Source organism: Bos grunniens, chromosome 16 (genome assembly GCF_055505025.1).
Source record: "Bos grunniens cultivar Pamir isolate PY7600 chromosome 16, Bosgru_T2T1.0, whole genome shotgun sequence".
NCBI classification, from domain to species: Eukaryota; Metazoa; Chordata; class Mammalia; order Artiodactyla; family Bovidae; genus Bos; species Bos grunniens.
Genome location: NC_141180.1, coordinates 17,536,094 through 17,555,886, shown reverse-complemented (window position 1 = coordinate 17,555,886; position 19,793 = coordinate 17,536,094). Strand labels below are relative to the sequence as shown.

At 47.4% G+C, this 19,793-nt stretch overlaps 2 protein-coding genes and 2 long non-coding RNA genes across 6 annotated transcripts in view; 3 read left to right on the top strand and 1 right to left on the bottom strand.

Annotated features, from left to right (window-relative positions):
* Positions 1 to 3,485: 3,485 nt before the first annotated feature.
* GLUL (glutamate-ammonia ligase) lies at positions 3,486 to 14,072 on the bottom strand. 2 transcript variants are annotated; one of them, XM_086343496.1, is made up of 8 exons: positions 13,954 to 14,072; positions 12,776 to 12,892; positions 11,093 to 11,271; positions 9,630 to 9,791; positions 6,690 to 6,836; positions 6,158 to 6,285; positions 5,761 to 5,960; positions 3,486 to 5,246 (listed from the first exon to the last, which is right to left on the bottom strand). In XM_086343496.1, exons 3-8 carry the CDS (start codon positions 11,256 to 11,258, stop codon positions 4,928 to 4,930), a joined length of 1,122 nt encoding a protein of 373 aa, XP_086199622.1. In that variant the 5' UTR covers positions 11,259 to 11,271; positions 12,776 to 12,892; positions 13,954 to 14,072; the 3' UTR covers positions 3,486 to 4,927. The 2 variants fall into 2 exon arrangements, with proteins under 2 accessions (XP_086199622.1, XP_086199621.1); XM_086343495.1 differs by lacking the exon at positions 12,776 to 12,892.
* Positions 14,073 to 14,332: 260 nt separating this feature from the next.
* Positions 14,333 to 14,916, top strand: LOC147356251 (uncharacterized). Its single transcript, XR_015143163.1, has 2 exons — positions 14,333 to 14,665; positions 14,777 to 14,916. It is a non-coding gene; the product is annotated as an uncharacterized LOC147356251 (long non-coding RNA).
* Positions 14,917 to 14,974: 58 nt separating this feature from the next.
* Positions 14,975 to 19,793, top strand: part of RGSL1 (regulator of G protein signaling like 1) — a gene marked incomplete at its 5' end in the record, with an annotated part of 124,677 nt that continues 119,858 nt past the window's right edge. The window contains one exon of the mRNA XM_086342920.1: positions 14,975 to 15,002. Within this exon, the coding sequence (XP_086199046.1) occupies positions 14,975 to 15,002 (28 nt within the window). The remainder of the gene's footprint in view (positions 15,003 to 19,793) is intronic.
* Positions 15,297 to 17,019, top strand: LOC147356250 (uncharacterized). 2 transcript variants are annotated; one of them, XR_015143165.1, is made up of 3 exons: positions 15,297 to 15,588; positions 16,071 to 16,132; positions 16,254 to 17,019. It is a non-coding gene; the product is annotated as an uncharacterized LOC147356250 (long non-coding RNA). The 2 variants fall into 2 exon arrangements; XR_015143164.1 differs by lacking the exon at positions 15,297 to 15,588 and having other exon boundaries at positions 16,014 to 16,132.

Here is a 19,793-nt window from a genome sequence, read left to right as displayed (position 1 = left end):
CATATATGCATATGTCTCAATATGGTATATGTCTATATTTTGTATATGTGTGTATATCTATTACAAAATCAAGTTGACTTTTTCTTTTTTAATGAGTGGCTGGTGACTGAGCTAAAGGCTATAAAATGATAGGGCTCTAGTCAAGTCAGATTATTATAGTAGCAATTTACCTGAAGCCTTTGGAAAGATATGATGAATTGCCATGACTCATAAAACAACATGAGGCTCTTGGCAGACTGATTCCAGCCAGAATTAACCAAGCCAGTAGTCATTAAAAATTCAATAAAACAGAACTTCATCTTAGTGCCATGATCAGAGTTAAAACATAGCCAAGCCACCAAGACTGTATGGGTTTAACACCACCCAATAGAGCTATGGGCTTAGAGCTCCCAAAACTGATACTTAAAAAATAGTTCATTAGACAAGTCCTGCAGACAACATGACAGGTAAGGATACAGTCCTGAGAAAGAAAAACAGGATCCTTGCCTGTTTTTTCAAGTTTACAGTCACAAAAGCTGTGTGAGTTTCAGGCTTTCTTTGGGATAGCAAGTTACTTTTCAAACTTTGCACTTCTGTTGGTGTAAGGGCCAAGGAGTAGATGAAATTAACCTCAGTGAAGCCTTTGGTGAGATTTTTGAAACCCTGGCACCAAGTATTTGTTTAGGAAGTTCTTTTACCCACTAGGTATTCCCAGGTGGCACTAGTGGAAAAGAACCCGCCTGCCAATGCAGGTTGGACGTAAGAGACGCCAGTTTGATTCCCTGGGTCAGGAAGATCCCCTGGAGAAGAGAATGGCAATCCCCTCTGGTTTTCTTTCCTGAAGAATTCCATGGACAGAGGAGCCTGGCAGTCCATAGGGTCACAGAGTTGGACACAACTGAAGCAACTTAGCACAGCACTACCATCCTACCCAGTAGCACAGATATGGCTTGTTAAATGATCCCAACAGTAACCATCCGAGGAACTCCTTGGAATCCTCTATTAGCTCCTTACAGGCTTCCCAGGTGGCTCAGTGGTAAAGAATTCTATCAATGCAGGAGATATGGATATGATCCCTGGGTCGGGAAGATCCCCTGGAGAAGGAAATGGCAACCACTCCAGTATTCTTGCCTGGGAACTCCCTTGGACAGAGGAGCCTGGCGGGCTGCAGTCCATGGGTTCATAAGAGTTGGACACAACTTAGTGACTAAACGATAATAATTCTTCTGTTAGCTTGTGTTGTCATTCAGCTCCTATCCAATCACCGACAGGATGAAATCAAGGGAACTCATCCTTTTGTGAATACTGGCCTGTCTCTTTAAGGCTTGAAGGCTTGACCATCAGTCTCCATTTAATCTATCACTGATAAAGTTATCAAGTAACCTAGTGTCTGCTAAATGAGCTATAAGAAAACACCTTAGAAATACAAAGGGATTGCACTGTGACGTGTAGGCCAAAGCTAACTCTACCTAAGAGGGTGGAGAAGGAAATATACTGGTTGTTTCCACCTAGATCCTGACGACGTTAATTTAGAATTCCTTTTCTGTCCTTTTGAGAATTGGTTACAGTGAGCACAAAAACAGCATGCTTGGCTTATTTACTCAATGTAGTGCTTGCGCTGTACAGAATATGCCAACCCTCTCACTGCTCCCAAGAACAGTGGGGTGTGTGTATGTTGGGGGGTGACCCAGGGAAGGGAAACTGACTTTGGCTGGGGAGAGGGAAACAGAATTTCAGTTGAAATAATTTATCAGCAAAACCTGGAAAATGCCGAGCAAGAGGGCACTCTTAATAATCATGCTGCAACATGGTGCCGACTGGGACCACACCCAGCAAACAAATAGGTAAAGATCATCCTACTTTGAAAATTAGGTCAGGACCTAACCTTTCAAAGGCTTCCTTCATAGCTCAGTTGGTTAAGAATCCACCTGCAATGCAGGAGACCCTGGCTCAATTCCTGGATCGGGAAGATCCACTGAAGGGATAGGCTACCCACTCCAGTATTCTTAGGCTTCCCTTGTGGCTTGGCTGGTAAAGAATCCACCTGCAGTGCAGGAGACCTGGGTTCAATCCCTGGGTTGAGAAGATCCCCTGGAGAAGGGAAAGGCTACCCACTCCAGTATTCTGGCCTGGAGAATTCCATGGACTGTATAGTCCATGGGGTTGCAGAGTCGGACACGACTGAGCGAACCTTCCAAAACAAGAAAAAAAAAAGTGTCTAGGCAATGACAACCCACTCCAGTACTCTTGCCTGGAGAATCCCATGGATGGAGGAGCCTGGTAGGCTGCAGTCCACGGGGTCGCTAAGAGTTGGACATGACTGAGCAACTTCACTTTCACTTTTCACTTTCATGCATTGGAGAAGGCAATGGCAACCCACTCCAGTGTTCTTGCCTGGAGAATCCCAGGGACGGGGCAGCCTGGTGGGCTGCCGTCTATGGGGTCACACAGAGTCGGACACGACTTAAGCTACTTAGCAGCAGCAGCAGCAGCAGGATTATGTAAGACTAGAGTGATACACACTTGCCCGAAGAAAACTTATGTCTAAATCTGCTGTTAGCAGGCTACAACTACCTCCAAACTGATAGAGGATACCATCTTTTTAAAAGGTAATTACTTACTATTGCCTACAGTACCTGGCACCTTACAAAGTGAAACTGTTGGATGAGTGTTTTTGCTGGAGGTGTGTGCACCACAGAAGATGGAGCTTCTACCCAGCTTGATATGGAAATAAACTCAGGAAGTTGAAGAATTTCCAGGGAAAGGGACAAAGAGCAGAGGCATACAGGTGTCTCCAGAGCCTTTGGGGGCTTCGTGAACAGCTCACTAGTGCAAGGAAAAGCGTATCAAGGCGTATCTGGGGCTGGTTCACCTCAGAGCTAGGTCAGTCTTGGAAGGTTTTAACCAGCGTAGCAACGTGGTCAATATTTGCTATTTAGATGAACCACTGGCAGCTGGGCAGAAGATGAAATGGAGTAGGGGCAGTGAGACAAGTTGCAAACAGACTAGGCTGCAATAAAATCAAGCCAGTGTTCAAAACCTGATAGTGTGATAGGCCAAAGTCAAGTTCTGGAGCACAGGGGTTTGTACACTACTGCAAACTTTTAGGGCCTGGATAGGCCTTAAGCCAAACACTCCAGGTTCCAAAGCACAGGATGGGGTTCGTTGGCAATAAGCCTCAGGAAAGATTCTTTAATTCCAAAAACAGGTATACCTGAACTTACTTTGCCTCTTTAAAAAAAAAAAAAAAACTCCCTTTTTGGTAGAATAAGGGAAATGAAGTGGCACATAGGGACTTAAAAGAACCACAGAAGTCAGAAGCGATCTTATAAATCAACCTAACATTTATAAGAGCTGCTCTGGGCAGTTAACACAGTTTGTTTACAATGAAGAGTTGTCTAACTCTGAACATACTGTACATGGCAATTAGAAATTGTCATGGTAAGAAAAAAACCACTGCCCACTTTCTGCGACCAACACAAAACAGCCAGAAACACTAAGGAAAATGTAAGGACAAAGGTGGGGTTTGTTTTTATTATAAAAGAAAAAAAAAATAGTAACTCCTCAGGAATCTTAACAAAGGAAGGGAATATTTCACACTCAGAGAACAGACACCAAGATACAAAATTACAACTGTTTGGACTCCAGACTTGTCCCATCTCCTCCAGAGCAGAGATGGGGAGGAGACAGCTGAAGCAAACAAGCAATTCTGTAAAACAAAGACTTAGAAACCCTAACAAATATGATTAAAATCTAAAATTCTGTTTTGCTTTAAAAAAAAAAAATCTTTTTTTTTTAATATTATCAAAAGGCCTGCTTTAGTGACATGCTAGTCCCACCGGAAAATAACCCCAATACCCCCTTGTCAGTAACATGCTCAAGTTGACCAGCCAACTCATATTTCCAAACCCCTGTGTGTACAAGTACATGTGTGTCTTTTAAACCTGGGGCTCAGGTGATGGCTACTGCTATCATGGGCTTCCACCTGTTAACCAACCAACGTCAGCCTCCCAGAAGGGCAAGCAGGGCAGAGAGAAGCCCTCAAGTGGTCGTGAGGGAATATCAGCCCCAAACAGCCAACTCTTCCAGCACAGCCTCTCCCATCCCCACGCCCACTCAAAAGGAGATCCTTATTTCTAACCAGACTACTTAGTCTCAAATTTGGGTTCCCCGTAACCAGAATGGCTTTTTCTCCCTAAAGAGAAAACACACATTTATCTGCACACCCATATATATAATTTTTTTGTTTTTACATTTAAATATAAAAATACTACTCTGCTTTGTGTTATAAATGGAGGGCCACACAATGAGAACTTTTTCTTTTAAGGTAGGGCCATCCATCCATTTATGCGGAGCCTGTTAGGGCATTGAGCCCCAGGCAAGGGAAGCACCACACCAGGAGATCTAGGGCATTTTCCTACCTGACTTCCCACCCTTCCTTCCCCAATTTTCACTTTTGATAGAAAGTTGGTTACAACCTTGTAAGTAATGGAACTTCCCACCAAGAAGGGAAATCCTAACCTAACCATAGAATCCAGCACCCCTGTCCCCGACTCAGTAACCACTCAGAAAAAGTCCTCCCCATCCCTTCACAACGACTGGGCTCTCTGTCCGGAGAGCTATGCCTATTGGACAAACACACCTGATTAAATGGAAGCAGTGGTTATGTTCCCCCGCCCCACTCCCAACTAATGCACTAGAAAGCTTCGGTGATAGGAAAAAGAAAAGGGCAGGGGTAGGTAGGTGGTCGTGAAGTGATTAAGAACTTGACCCCTTCAGTTCTGACCAAAGAAAGCAAGAGATATTAACTGGGTGTGAGAAATTAAAAAAAAAAAAAGACCTTGATATTCCACCCTTTGAGTTATAGCTATTATAACATTGAGAGGGGCGAGAGTGGGAGTAAGATGTAGAATTAAGAGGGGTTTCGAGGGCTGCAAGTCTAGTCCACTTAGTTCTTGTACTGGAAGGGCTCGTCGCCGGTTTCGTTCAGAAGACATGTGCGGATGAGGGCTTCGGTCACGGCGAAGGGGTCACAGTTGGCAGATGGGCGACGGTCTTCGAAGTAGCCCTTCTTCTCCTGGCCAACAGTCCGGGGGATGCGGATGCTAGCACCACGGTTGGCCACGCCGGCAGAGAAGTCGTTGATGTTGGAGGTTTCATGGAACCCAGTTAGGCGCCGGGCATTGTCCAGGCCCCCCTTGGGATCGTAGGCTCGGATGTGGTACTGGTGGCGCTTGCTTAGCTTCTCAATGGCCTCCTCAATGTACCTGGAAGAAACAGGCAAGATGAGGGTCTGGCCTGCCATCAGGAAACCTGCCCTTCAAGGAGCAGGTGTGGATCTAAGAATGGAGTGACTCACCTACCAAAGACTGTTTTCCAGGCCCCAGGAAAAGAAATTCTCCACAAAGGCAGCACCCTGCCTTACAACCTGTGTCTCTTAGTGCTGAGCAGGCAGCAGACGTCCCAGTGAAACTCTCTCCCACCCACAGGCATTAAGCTCATTCAGATGCTTGTATTGTTATTAATTTAGTTCTTACTTAAGATTTTCAAAAGCATTCATCTGTGTCAACTTTCCCCATCACCATCCTTGAATCCTACTTGAAGAGTATTTTGGGGGAACTTTCCAAATAGGAACAAAATGACAGGATCAGAAGACAGTTTTTGAACCAAGAGCTAAAGGCCCCAACTGGGAAGGCAGCTTACTCATCCCCAATATATCAAACCCCTGGCAGGTATTCTTGCAGAGAGAGTGAAATGGCCCCGGCTGGAGGCGGCACTCACTTCAGACCATTCTCCTCTCGCATGGCCTTGGTGCTAAAGTTGGTGTGGCAGCCAGCACCATTCCAGTTTCCAGGAATGGGCTTAGGATCAAAGGTGGCGATCACTCCGAAGTCTTCACACACACGATGCAAGATGAAACGGGCCACCCAGAGATGATCGCCCATGTCGATTCCTTCACAGGGTCCTATCTGGAATTCCCACTAGAGAGAACGAGAAGATGGGCCTTGGCAAAACCAGCTGCTCACCCCAACCCAGAAGCCGACACTTGCTTCCTGCTCATCTCTACTCCAAGCCACCTTGAGGGCTTTGGGTTAAGGAGTGGGCACCAAATAGCCCTTCCTAGCAAAAGCCCCCGCATGCCTCTAGGTGGGGCAGGTGGTGGGCTAGAGACCTTTACCTGTGCAGGCATGACCTCGGCGTTCGTGCCCCCGATCTTGATGCCGGCGTACAAGCAGGCCCTGTAGTGAGCCTCCACAATATCCCTGCCGTAGGCCTTGTCCGCTCCCACACCACAGTAGTAGGGACCTGGAGAGGCATCAAGATGGAAGATCAGGAGGCAGGATGTCAAGAAAATTCCTATCTAAGTGAGATGCATGGCCCAAAGTCAGAAGTCAGAAAGTTCTCACACCTTCTCCTGGAATCACCATCCCTGCCTTTACCGGGAGGCAGATGAGTGGTGTGCAGTGGGCTCCTCTGGGTTGACACCGACTAGAGCCCATGGTTTCCGTGCAATGTTAACATCTCAACATCCATTATTTGGATTTAGGTAACACAAGGGCTAACTCTCTACACTATTATTTCAGCCAGTCTTGGGGATAGCCTCCTAGCTTTTTGATCTACAAGGATTCACTCCCATCTCCAGAGAGACTTCTCTTGGCAATTAAGCACTTGGGGAAAAGCAAGATTCACCTCTCACCATGGAGACTTACCTTGGGGCCCAGGAAAGCCATTGGAAGGCCAACCAAAGGGGTGCCCATCAGTGCCCATGAGGGTATATTCCTGCTCCATTCCAAACCAGGGGTGCTGGTTGCTCACCATGTCCATTATCCGTTTACAGGTGTGCCTTAAATTGGTCTCTAGGAGAAAGAGTGGACACGCTATTAGAGACATATGGACAAATGCACTGAATCCCCGTGTTGATGGGAAGTGGTCCTCAGATTCCAGGTACCTGAGATGTTATTTACTGAACTGACCCAGGGTCAACCTTTCGGTACCCCAGTCAGTGTGAGAGGGGATGATAAGAGAAGCTACGATTATGTATCTGTAGGGAGACTCTCAAAAGGCTTTATTTATAACTAAACTGGGTCATAACAAAGTCACATGGGAGAGGACCCACAGGACACAGCCAAGGGTTCACCTTATCTGCAAGCTGGCCCCTTCCCAAGTACCAAATGTCAGGCACTTGAACCCTCTATTCACAGAAGAACTTCTTCTAGCTGTTAGACCTATTCCTGGTTTCTAAAGCATTTACAGCCAAATCTACAATTTTTATTGAGAGAATCATTTGTCTAGTCTGTCAAACAGCCTTACATTCCCAGTGAGAAGATACAAAGTGCTAAGTTCTATAGTACCGGCTCATGCCAAAAAAACCCAACCAACCAAAAAAGGCGACAAGCTCAACCAGGAAAAACTGCTATGCTGTAACAGATCTTTACAGATTATTATTGGCTGTTTCACTATGTCCCAGGAACCATTTTCAGACCTCTGTGATATGCAAATGATACCACTCTAATGGCAGAAAGCAAAGAGGAACTAAAGAGCCTCTTGATGAGGGTAGAGGAGGAGAGTGGGAAAAGTAGGCTTAAAACTCAACATTAAAAAAATTCAGATCATGGCATTTGGTCCCATCACTTCGTGGCAAACAGAAGGGGAAAAAGTACAAACAGTGACAGACTTTATTTTCTTGGGCTCCAAAATCACTGTGGATGGTGACTGCAGCCATGAAATTAAAAGATGCTTGCTCCTTGGAAGGAAAGCTGTGACAAACCTAGACAGTGTATTAGAAAGCAGAGATACCACTTTTCTGACAAAAGTTTATCTGGTCAAAGCTATGGTTTTTCCAGTAGTCATGTATAGATGTGGGAGTTGGACCATTAAGAAGTCTGAACGCCAAAGAATCAATGCTTTCAAATTGTGGTGCTGGAGAACTCTTGAAAGTCCCTTGAACTGCGAGGAGATCAAGCTAGGCAATCCTAAAGGAAATCAACCCTGAATGTTCACTGGAAGGACTGATGCTGAAGCTGAAGCTCCAATACTTTGGCCACCTGATGTAAGGAGTTGAATCATTGGAAAAGACCTTGATGCTGGAAAAGATTGAGGGCAGGAGGAGAAGGGGATGACAGAGGATGAAATGGTTGGATGGCATCACTGACTCAATGGACATGAGTTTGACCAAACTCCAGGAGACAGTGAAGGACAGGGAAGCCTGGTGTGCTGCAGTCCACAGGGTTGCAGAGCCAGCTGCATTTTCCTAATAACCCTAAGATGGGTATTATAAGTCTCCCTTTTTACAAGTGAGAAAATGAGGCTCAGAGATGGCAGGTAAACTGCCGGGGCAGGCAGAATCAGGAAACCCTGCCTGTCTTGACTTCAGAACTCAGGTCTTTCACCACAATTTAATGCCTCCTAAGACAGAGTTTTTGGGGGGCTTCCCTTGTGGCTCAAATGGTAAAGAATCCACCTGCAATGCAGGAGACCTGGGTTCCATCCCTGGGTTGGGAAGATCACCTGGAGAAGGGAAAGGCTACCCAATCCAGTATTCTGGCCTAGAGAATTCCTTGGACTGTATAGACATGGGGTCACAAAGAGCTGGACACAACTGAGCGACTTTCACTTTTCACTTTAAAACAAAGACAAGTAAGGCTCAGAGTCACTAAGAAAGGACTTGCCAAAAAGTCTCACTGGCCAAGTATGGCAAGACTTCATGGAAGTGAGACTCCAGCGGAGTTTAAAAAAGTGAATGGCAGAAAACTGGGACAAACAGGTCTGCCAGAAAAAACCAAAGGTGCAGTTACAGCAAACCTCACGGCAAACATACGTTATCAGTGAACCAAGATGCTCTTGTTTTAGTCAGTAGACAGAGAAAGAAGACAAGCTCTGTGGAACAAAAAGGCAACCGGTATTTGACATAAAATTCTACTCAATCATTTGCACATAACTCAATCCTCTATAAACAATTTTATGAGACGGATTTTATTAGTTGCTCCATTTTTTTTAATTTATTTTTTAATTGGAGGATAACTGCTTTACAGTGTTGTGTTGGTTTCTGCTGTACAACAACGTGAATCAGCTATGTGCTGTGCTTAATCGCTCAGTCATGTCCGAGTCTCTGCAACCCCATGGACTAATAGCCTGCCAGGGTCCTCTGTCCACAGGGATTTTCCAGGCAAGAATACTGGAGTGGGTTGCCTTTTCCTTCTCCAGGGGATCTTCCCGACCCAAGGATCAAACCCAGAATCATACAGCTATACTTCCTATAGCTGTAAGTATACTTATAGCACCCTCCCTCTATTTCCCCCCATTTTAAAATGGGGGAAGTGACAAGTAAAACTCAAACCCAGCATTCTAACTTTAGAATCCAAGTTCTTAAAATCTACAGGCAGGAGGACTGTGACATGGGGCACTCCTCCAGCAAAAATCCAGTGTGGTTTTCTGCAGCCAACAATGGGAGGACGGACCACACAACCTCTCTCAACAAGGAAGTTCAGGATGGGGAGATGCATGTCCAGTCCTTCAGATTTCTAGTTAGAAGTTAGTTCTAACTTCTAACAGTTCTGGGATAAGCTCGTCTTCCCAATACCAATTTTGGAATATCCTCCCCCCACAACTTTACAATTCATGGATTAGGATTAAGTCTATCCTATACAAACCTGCAGGCTTTCGGTTGTACTTGAAGACTTCACAGAACACCAGCTTGTTGGGGTCCTTGCGGAAAGGGTCCCGAAACATGGCAGCGGGGACAAGATACATGTCACTGTTGGAGCCTTCAGACTGAAAAGTACTAGAGCCATCAAAATTCCACTCGGGCAACTCTGTGAGAAAAAGAGAGGGGGAAATTAAAGTTGCAAGCACAAGAACTTTTCAGGGAGGAGTACAGCCTCTCACTTACCTTTTTCTCTCTAAGGATCTACACTGTCTTGTCCAGAAAGTCAGTGATGCATGACTGCTGCTAATAACAGGCAAACCCTGATGTTTGCAGGTTGCCCTACAGTCCTTTCTCTCTGTGTTCCAAGTAAGACCATTGTATCACTTTCTTAAAAGAAGTGCCAATCACAGAAACAACCTAAGAATAATGTTTCCTCTGTAAATAAGTCTACTGGACACCCAGGAGACAAAGTGGACATTTCTAGTCAGTCAGTCATCATTTAAAGAGTTGAAATATAGGAGAAATACTCTCTGATAGGCCATCTGTGTTGCTTATTTCTTTCACTTCCCACCCCTACCCCACACTGTGTAATGGACAGTCCCAGTTCATGTGGTGTCCTTATTTTAACAGATAAACAGACACTAGCACGATGACTTATTCAAGGGTGCTCCCACGTAACTTATCCACACTATGTTTTAAAGGCGAGTTCCTTCATCTCTCTCCAGTCGACTATGAGTTCTCTGAAAGCAGAGACTAGACTCTTATCTTATATTTCCAGGGCCTGTGCAATACCTGCCACATAGCAGGTACATGCTATATGTATTGTATTATAGCCATTCATTCATTCACTCAAATGTGAGCATTATCAGAAGAGTAAGCTATCCTAAATCAGGTAAAAGATGATGGACCTCAGTCCCTTTCCAGAAGGAGGGCAGCTATGGTTTGTTCTAGACCAAAGAATTAAAAAAGACAAAAGTCATCCCAATTCATATAATAGCTTCTGTAGGATAAGCAATCAGCCAGTTTAAGAATTCTAAAAGTGCATCAGTGAAAAACAAATGATGGCTAGCTCTACTTAGATACCACTTTTAGGGTGTTTGCTTTACATCTAGAACCTAAATGACATTCAAAAGAGTTTGTATAGCAGATGGAATAGTCAGGTTAGAGCTTTGGTTTTCAAACTGGGTTCCTGGGGGTACCTTAGATCAGCCTGAGATGGGATGCCCAAGTCAACAAAGTTCCCAATCCCCCTCCCCCAGACTTCATCTTTTTTCTTTCGATATGCAAGACTCAATTTAAATAAAGGGGTCCATTGTTAATGCTTGGAGGCAGTGTAGGAGCTTAATGTTGACTGAATAAAGTCTGTAAAGTCCTGCCTTAGAAAAGCTTTACATCAGAATAAAGAGGCCAGATCTAGTGGCTTGGTCTCAGGCTGCCACCCACCCCCAATTCTGCCCAGCCTCTCACCTTCTATACACTTGGGTTCAGAATCCAAGGTTCGGGTCTTGCAGCGCAGTCCTTCTCCAGTACCGTCGATCCAGATGTACATAGCTTGGACTTTATCACCCTGAGGTAGGGCCATGTACACCTGCTTGATGCCTTTGTTCAAGTGGGAGCTCGCCGAGGTGGCCATGGTGGAAGGTGTTCTGAAGAGAGAGAGAAAAAAATAAAATAAGAACACCAACTCCAAACAGATCCTCTGCAGGAATAACGCAATAAGGACAATTAAATCAAGAAGTCACAGTGGGAGTGGCGGCCCCTCCCTTTGGAAGTCACACACTCAAAAGTACAGTACATTTATTTAACTTGCTTTCAGGGAGATTAAAGTTTTATGCTGAACAAAAGTCTCCTTATTCGCTTCCTCAAGCCAGAATCTAAACTTTTGAGCACTAAGTTCTATTTTTGCAGTATGTCAGAGGTAGAGGAATTGTTTCATTTTTCATACTAAGATACTGGGGGGCAGGCGGGTGGGGGGTGGTGAACCCAAAACAAAATACGAAAGTTCAGAAACAGCCTGCAGAACAGACATCTGTCTCCAAGTAAAATCCGGCCACAGAAAGGCTTGGTTGCTAGATCTCTTGGTTAAGTTTTCCCTTTTCCTTACACCCCAGAGGATGCCTCAATAAAAAGTTCTTTTGAAGATTCCTCCACCCTTCCAAATAAACAACCCACCCCATCCCCATTTAGCTGGAAGGATGAAACCGGGGCTAGCTATAAGATTTAAGAGCTGGTGGCTTCCTAACGACTAATGTGTACTTTGGTACATTTGATCCAACCTAGATTTTAAGACACACACTGGCATGACTTCCATCAGTTTGAGGCAAAGTTCTCATTTCAAAGAGTAGACTTAAGTTTGAGTGACCAGATTCCACCAGAGAACTTTAAGTTAATTAAGAAATTCCCACTTCTAAATCAAAAAGATCTGGGGTTTCAAAAGCTGAGGCATGCTAAAATCTGCGAGCCACCACCGCAAAACCTCTCAAAGAAGAGACACTGAAGCCACAAAACCAAACCCCAACACAAAAAGGAAACGTTCTACCTCCTCCCTCCCCCATTGATCGCCCAGGGTGGCTGGAGAAGGAACATATTGTTCTCCTCCAATGACTTGGGCAACTTTGTGAAGTACAGTGGCAAAGTTTCTATGGGCAACCGTCCATGTTTGCCCAGCTGAAAACAACTGCTTCTCCCTGCAACAGCCTCACCCTTCCCCTCCGGGAAGAGAAGCTGTCTGTCAAGTTGTGTTAGCAGACAATCTTTGCCGACTCCCTCTAGACTTGGTCAGTCAAATCCAAATCCCACTCCTTATGCCCATCGCCCATCCTGCCTTTAAAAGCCAGTAGGAGAAATCCCAGACCCTTTCAGCTCCCAGCTATAACCCCGTCTCTGGCTTTATTTGCTCTCCCACCGGTTACCACCTCCAATTTCAAGTCACACTTTCTCCCTTAAGCCTCGCGGCCTGCTCTTTTCGGTGATGCCAACTCGGTTCCGTGACAGGTTGGATGCCAACAGCCGCCTGCTCTATCAACTAGTGCCGCCGAGATGCCGAGATTTTACGTGGTGGGGGGGATGGAGGGCTGGGATTCTGCGGTCCTTAGCGGTTTCTTGCAGCTGCGGTGGGAGCAGGGTCCTGGATCCCTGCTCCTCACTCACCCCAGCCACGTAAGATCAAAGGTATCGATGATGCCCTCCTTGGCCCTTCTCCTTTTGGAGTGGCGTTCGCGCCTTTCGTGGGTCTCGGGCTCTCGCTGGTCCACGCACCGGAGCTTTCTGGGCGAGGGAGACGGAGAGGGAGAGGGAGTCGGAGTGCGGTCGGAATCGCACCGGGTGGAGCAGGAATACGAAGGCTCCTGAGTCGACTTGATCTTGACTCGCGGTTTCTCTCCGGCGTTCACCGAGTAGGCGACGAAGCCGAAGCAGTTGGAGGGGGACCCCGAGGACCGAGATTCCAGGTCGTCTTCATCTTCGTTCGTGTTCTTCTTCGCGGATTTGCGGCCGGGGGAGCATCCCCGCTTCCCGCCCCCAGGGTAGTTGGGAAAATCCACTTTGAGAGCAGCCCTTTCCCACTGAAACGTCCCAGAAGTCGGCGCCCCTCCCCTTGGGCCCCCGACTGGATCTCAGGGCGTCGCCGAGGGGGCCATACCCCTCCAAGGCCGGGGCGGGGAGGGGGTGGGGAGCTGGGGAGTCCGCCGGAGGGACAGCGCGCCGCTGCTGCCCCTGTCCGGCCAGCCAGGCCTCTCCACCCGCCGCGCCCGCCGGCCACGCCGCGCTCCCGGGCTCCCCATTGTTCAGTCACAGGGGTACACCCCGCGGCGGGAGCGGGCCGCACCACCGACTCTCCCGGCGCCTGGCCTCGGCGTAGGCAGCTAACCGTGCCCCGACGCCCGCAGCCGCGGAGAAAGAGGGCGAGGCTCCCGCAAGGGGACCGCTCCATCCACCACGCACGCCACACGGCCAAGCGGGGGGCGCCGGGCCCGGGCAGCGAGCGGGCTCCTCGGCTCGTCCTGCCCAGCGACCTCCAGGGGCGGCGCTTCGGGCCGCCAGCAGCTGAAGAAAGATCAAAACAACTCCCCGCCCTCCGCGAAGCCTGGCGCCCCACCATCGCCGACCCAGACCCGCCCGGAGCCGCGGGCAGCGAAAGCAAGCGGGAACCCCCGGTCCCACCTCCCTCCAGGCCGGGACGCAGAGTAGAGCCAGGAGGTGGGAAGGGCCGAGACGATCGGTCAGGGAGCGGCGACTCGGGAGGCGGCGAGGCCGGCGCGGCACACTCCCGAGACCCCCCCCCCCCCCACCTCCCCGCGCCCTCCTCCCCGGGCCGGCCAGGTGCTTACTTGGGCGCCGAGCAAAGCGGCAGGGCGAGCAGGCGGCGAGAGCGAGGTGAGGAGAAGAGAGGCGAAGAGGACGGGGAGGTGCTGCTTAGACAGCCTGCTCTTCTCCCATTCTCAGCTCTGCAGGGCGGCCCGCCGCCCAGCACGCTTTATCGGCGGCCGGGGCCGCCCCCGGCGCCCTGATTGGTTCCCAGAGGCCCGGAGCCCGGGCGGATCAGCTGATGCACCGTCCCGGCACCGCGGCCATTGGGCGAGCCGCCGAGCGGGCGCCGCCGGGTGGGGGCGAGCGGACCCGGGAAAGAAAGAAAGGGAAAGGGCGGTGGGGGAGGGGACATGGGGGAGGGGCGCGAGGCAGGGCGAGCCGGCGGCGGGCGGAGGGCCCGGGGCCTGCCGGGAAGGACCCCACCGGGCGGGCTGCCGCGCCCCCGCCCGCCTGGCCCCGGGCGGTCCCCGCGTGCTCGCCCCCCCGGCGCCCCCAGGTCAGATATTCTGAGGGAGGGTTCTTTTCCCAGGTCCCACTGCACGGCCCAGAGGAAATTCCAACCCACAGGCACCAGCTTTTGCCTTTCGTCCGTTAGAGAATCCCCACTCCCTTGCCCGGCCCTCAGGTCCTGTTGGTGAGGGAGTTCGGCGGTGTGCGGGCTGCAGTAGCCCCGGGCTCCCCGGTGCCTGGGCCGGCCTCGGACGGGGCGGCGCAGACAGGGGGCTGCCGGAGGTAGGCCGGAAAGAGCCCCTTGGCGGCCTCCTCGGCGGGTTTGGGGATGTGACCTGAAGTCTTCCATCTCCCGTTCGTGGTGCACGCGCTGTGTTTTGTCTCGTTGCGTAGAGAGGATCCCGGCGGGCGGAGACCCAGAGCCGGCCTCTGCCACACCTGAGGCAACTCTGCATCCTCTCTGGACCCAAGTTCCCTCATCTGCAAATCAAATAAAGCGGTTCAAGAGAGGACCTTTAGAGCCGCGCAACAGATTTGAAATCCTCTGTGCGAACTGTTTCCCAAGAAGGGCAGCTGACAGGGGATTGAGGTCTTGGCATCTCCCCCTTTGAAACCTTGGGTACGTCAAAAATTTAAGTTCTGTCTGGTGTTGCTTTTCATGTAGTTTATTGAACATCTTTGAAGTCTGGAAAATGAGAATCAGTACCCCTTCCTCTTCTCTCCTCAGAGCTTTATTAGGATAGTTGAGAAAACGCGTGTGTGAACAAAGTCTTGAAAGGGATGTTTGTCAACAGATATACAATTATATATATATATATGTATCAACACACATAAATATAATGTCTTCATTGCTACCAGTGATAAGATTTAATCATACTGTTTTTATTGCCTGAATCCTCCTGATGGTGTCTAGCCTTTATCGCACCTTTCAAGAGCCCCAGTAATGAGATTTTCTGTTTGAAAACTAAGAAATCATGTTTCTTTGGAAGAGGAAGGGAAGAAGTTTGCTCTTCTGGTTATTTTTTGTACCACAAATATGGAAAAGAAATGTTGTTTGTGACCACACACATAACTTGGCTTCTTTGGTCCACATCCCTCCCCTGTGAGAGTGTGGCTAACACTGCGGTGCTTTAAGATGACAGACTCAAGATTCATCTCAAACAGAGGCTTTTGGTGTGTTTCAGACAGGTGACATTCTGGACCAGGTAAGTCGCCTTGCAAGTGTAAGGTATTCCGTCCTTACACTTGCACTTAAACTTGTGATCCTTCAAATGATGACGAAAGGCTGGGCTTCAGGTCAGGCAATGTAGGTTCAAATCTGGGCTTGACTTCTGAAGCCTCAGTTTCCTTGCCTACAAATTAGGCATAACAGCTACCTTGTATATTGTAAGGATTAATTGTGATGGCACACACAGCAATGCTAGAAAGCAATAATTTTAATTATTGTAGGCCAAGATAATCTGAAGGGATTCAATTATTTCTTTCCCTGCCGTAACCCATGAAGTACAACCTTCTAACTCTGATTAATGCGCCACCATCAGTTTTATGAGAGTGGGTTTAGATCTGATAACAAAGTGGGCTGTCTTCATTCCGTTTATTTCTGTGAAGTCTTGAGTTTAAATGGTTGAGGAGGGGGTGTTGGGAGGGGAAAGGCCATGTTCTTGTTTTAAAAAACGTTAATTTTCAGTTGCCAGGCTGCCAGAAGTGAGCCAGAGCCTTCTATTGTACTGGTCACCGCCTGCACCAGAGGTAGGGATGGCACACGGAATAGAAAATAGAAAAGCTCAGTTCTTAAAGCTTCTAGTATGTGAGTCAGCCTGCTGCCCTGGCTGGTGTCTAAACCTTCCTTATTCATCTGTGTGTCCCCCAGGAGTGTCCAGGGGGGTCAATAACCGGTCAATAACTGATGTTTGTTGACTACACAGAACTGACAGCGGCACCATCAAGAGAACATGTGCTTTGAGCTGCTTTTCCAAGAGTGGAAATGGATTTGCTTTGATCCATTCATGTGACCGGGGGCATACTTTGTGAGGGTTAGCAAGGTAATACATGACCACTGAGTTTTTCAGGCAGAACAAGAGGCCTTGTCCTCCTTAGTCAGCCCCCTACTTACTTAACCAAACTGAATTAGGGCCCAAATGAGTTCAAGAACTATTCAAGGAAGCTTAAAAGAGTATGAAGGAAGAAAAAGCAGAAGAAAAGAGCTTCAACTAACTGGTTTGCCCCCAGAAACCCAGACTGGACTTTTAGAGAAGTTATAAGGAGAATGGCCTGTTTCATCCAGTTCGACTTTGCTGTGTCTGCTGCCCTTTGTTCTCTTTCTCCTTCTTCCCTAAATTGCCAGCCACCCCCAGTCTCCTCCTGCTCCCTAAAAAGCATTAGAGCATTTGAACCGTGGACTCTTCTGTCTCCTGGTACACTCAATATCAAAGCAGACAGGGGATTCTGTTTCATGGGCTTTGAAGTCAGGCTTTTTTCTTTTAGAGTAGCTATGTCCAAGGGGTGGGTGGAGTGGGAGAGAAACATCACAGGTCAAAATTTGGTTCCAAATCTGCGGAAATGGCTGGGGACTGAAAAAAAGGACTTCTTCAGTGTTCTGCTGCTTGAAATAAAGGCCTTGTTTGGGGTGGACTTTACCTATGAGTTCTTCTCTCAATTTCTTTCTCTTTTAAAGGACCCAGTCTCACTTTGCAGATTGTAAACCCTTAATCTAGTGACCTGAGCGTGCCTTCCTAGGGCCTGTGTAGTTGGTGGCCTTGCACTCAGAGACAAGATTTGGGGTAAGGCTCAAACATACTCAAATCTTTAAGCAGAACATGTAGTTTGGGAAATGGAGTTTTTCTAACATTTGGATGATTTCAGTAGGCAGTGAACAAAACCTTAACTCATGCTGAAGAGACTGCTGAGACTCAGGCTTGAGGAACACCCTGGAAACCCAACCCAGCATTATAAACTTTTTCTCTTTTTAATAAACCAACACCAGTTCTTTCCAAAAGAATAGACCATTGTAAAATCTAGAAGCAAAATAAAAATAAAAGGAAAAGAAACAGCCTTGGAAGCTGATGTCATTACTCTTAAAGCAAATTTGGGGGAGAAGCTGCAATCAACCGAGCTTTCAGACTTGAAGCTACATAAGTAAAGAAGGAAAGACCAGGTTTCACCTCAGTTCGGTATTATCAAATACTGAACCCAGAGGAACTGTTCTTTATATCCTTTCTGATTGTTATATACTCTTAAGCTCAGGTTAGGAAATGATAAGTTCAGGTCTTAGCTATTTTTGTTTAGTCTGAATTGAGTTTTGTTGAAGGCCCCTTGAAACCATTCAAATGTAAAGAACGCTTAGTTTCCCAGCCTACACATTATGCTTGAAGGTTTAGGTCTTGAGCCTTACCCCAAATCTTACCTCTAAAAGGAAACTGCTTGGAGAATTGGGAGGAAGTAAGTTCATCTTACTAATGACATGGTAAAAGAAGTCCTACCGAGAAAACTACAGCCATGCCATCCTAGAATTAATCTTTACATCATTTTAGCTTAACTGTGAGAAAGCTGAGGCCTTGCTCATTTGCAGCCTCCTGCTCGAATCACCTTAGTGCAGTATTTCACAGCCTTCCATGCTTCCAAGGTACAGCTCCCTTGAGAGCCTTTTTCTGTTTCCCTTCCTTCAGCCTTCTCAGGCTGGGCTGATGCATTCCTGGGCACCACCTCTAATCTCTGAAATCCCTACTGTATCCACAGTGCAGGAACCAACCGGGTTACCTCTGAGTCCATTGTGGCTTCCCCTGTGTGCCTCACATAGTAGACATTCAGTATATTCCAGGGTGGAGGGTGAGGTGGGGGAATTGCTGTATGACAGGTTCTTTTTAAAAGGAATCTTTGGAGATAATTTTGTGTGTTTAATAACCTGTTTCATGGTTTTGTGAATCTGGGATTTTCACAGATAAGTGTTGTTCCTGTTCTCAATGTATTGAGATTTGTATGGATTTATCTTTGTTCTCTAGATTAATTGGAACATTATTGAAGCTTATTTAAAAGTTTAGGAAATTAGCATTATGGTCAAAAACAACTTGGATCAGAGTATGTCCTTTAGTTGGTGTTCTTCTCGAAGATGTCCTCAGCTGGGTCCACAGCCTTTCCTCCCTCACCCCCATCCCATTAGTTGATTTGAGTCCGTTTATTTCACATTCGCATGCCAAATTTTAACAGGAAACAAACAGCCCTTGGGTATGTTTTCTGGATACTTGGTTCTGTATTTTTCCTGACCTCCTTTCCCCTCCCCCCACTTAGTTTGAACCGGTACTTGGGAGACTTGTTTACTGGGTTGGAGAGTGAGAGGCTTGGCTTGGGGTGATGCGGATGTAGTGCCCTCTGGTGGAATTTTGTGAGAATTGCAAATTTCTCCACATAACCTTAGAAGTGTTTGGGAAGTCTTAGCTGGCCTTCAAGGCTTCTTTGTTATGTCTCAAATACTATATAGTAAATTAATAACATTCAAGTTTATTATCTACACTGGATATTTAAGAGATAATATGTTGGGGATATCAACTGATTACTTGGTTTGTTTATCATTATAAAATTTGACCTCAAGTGACTAGAAACGGGCCACCGGCAGCATCTGTGCTTTTTCATCATCTCCCATCAGTGTGTATGAGAGGTAAAGAGAAAAGGAGTTCCCCCACAAAAGGTAATTGAAAAGAGTCTAGGAACCAAGAGTTAAGCAGAAATAGCAAGGATCAGAAAACTTGGTCACAAACAATTCTTATTCTCAGCTCTCACTCGGATCTGAGCCCAGACATTTGAGGCCTAACTAGAGGTTGAGAGCCTGCCAGACTTTCACTCCCAGGGGAGACTTGGGGGTGGTCATGGACAGAAAGTGACATACGTACTCTTTGGGGGGGTCTATAGAGTATTTGTATTATGCCTCTTGCTCCAGCTGGGCTTTCTGGCTGACTTTCTTCCTTTATTTCCTTTCAACAGTTTATCTGACTGTGAAGGGTCTTAGTTGCAGCATGCGGGATCTTCATTGCCTCATGCAGATCTTTCATTGCTGGCACCACAGGCTCTTTAGTTGCGGCATGCGGGCTCTCTAGTTGTGGCACACAGGCTGTGGAGCACACGGGCTTCAGCATGCAGGCTTAGTTGCTCCAAGGCATGTAGGATCTTAGTTCCTCAAATAGGGATCAAACCTGTGTCCCCTGCATTGCAAAGCATATTGTTTACCACTGGGCCACCAGGCAAGTCCCTCAACAATTTCATTTTGAGGGTCACTCCCTTTTCCATTGCCATGGGCAAAGTCCTCGTGGCCCAGAGGACACAGTCACTGGCTTCAGTCAGACACACCTGCACTTGAATTCCTGTTTTGCCTTGTACCAATTACAAGACTTGGGCAACTCAACCTGCTGAGTCTCAGCTT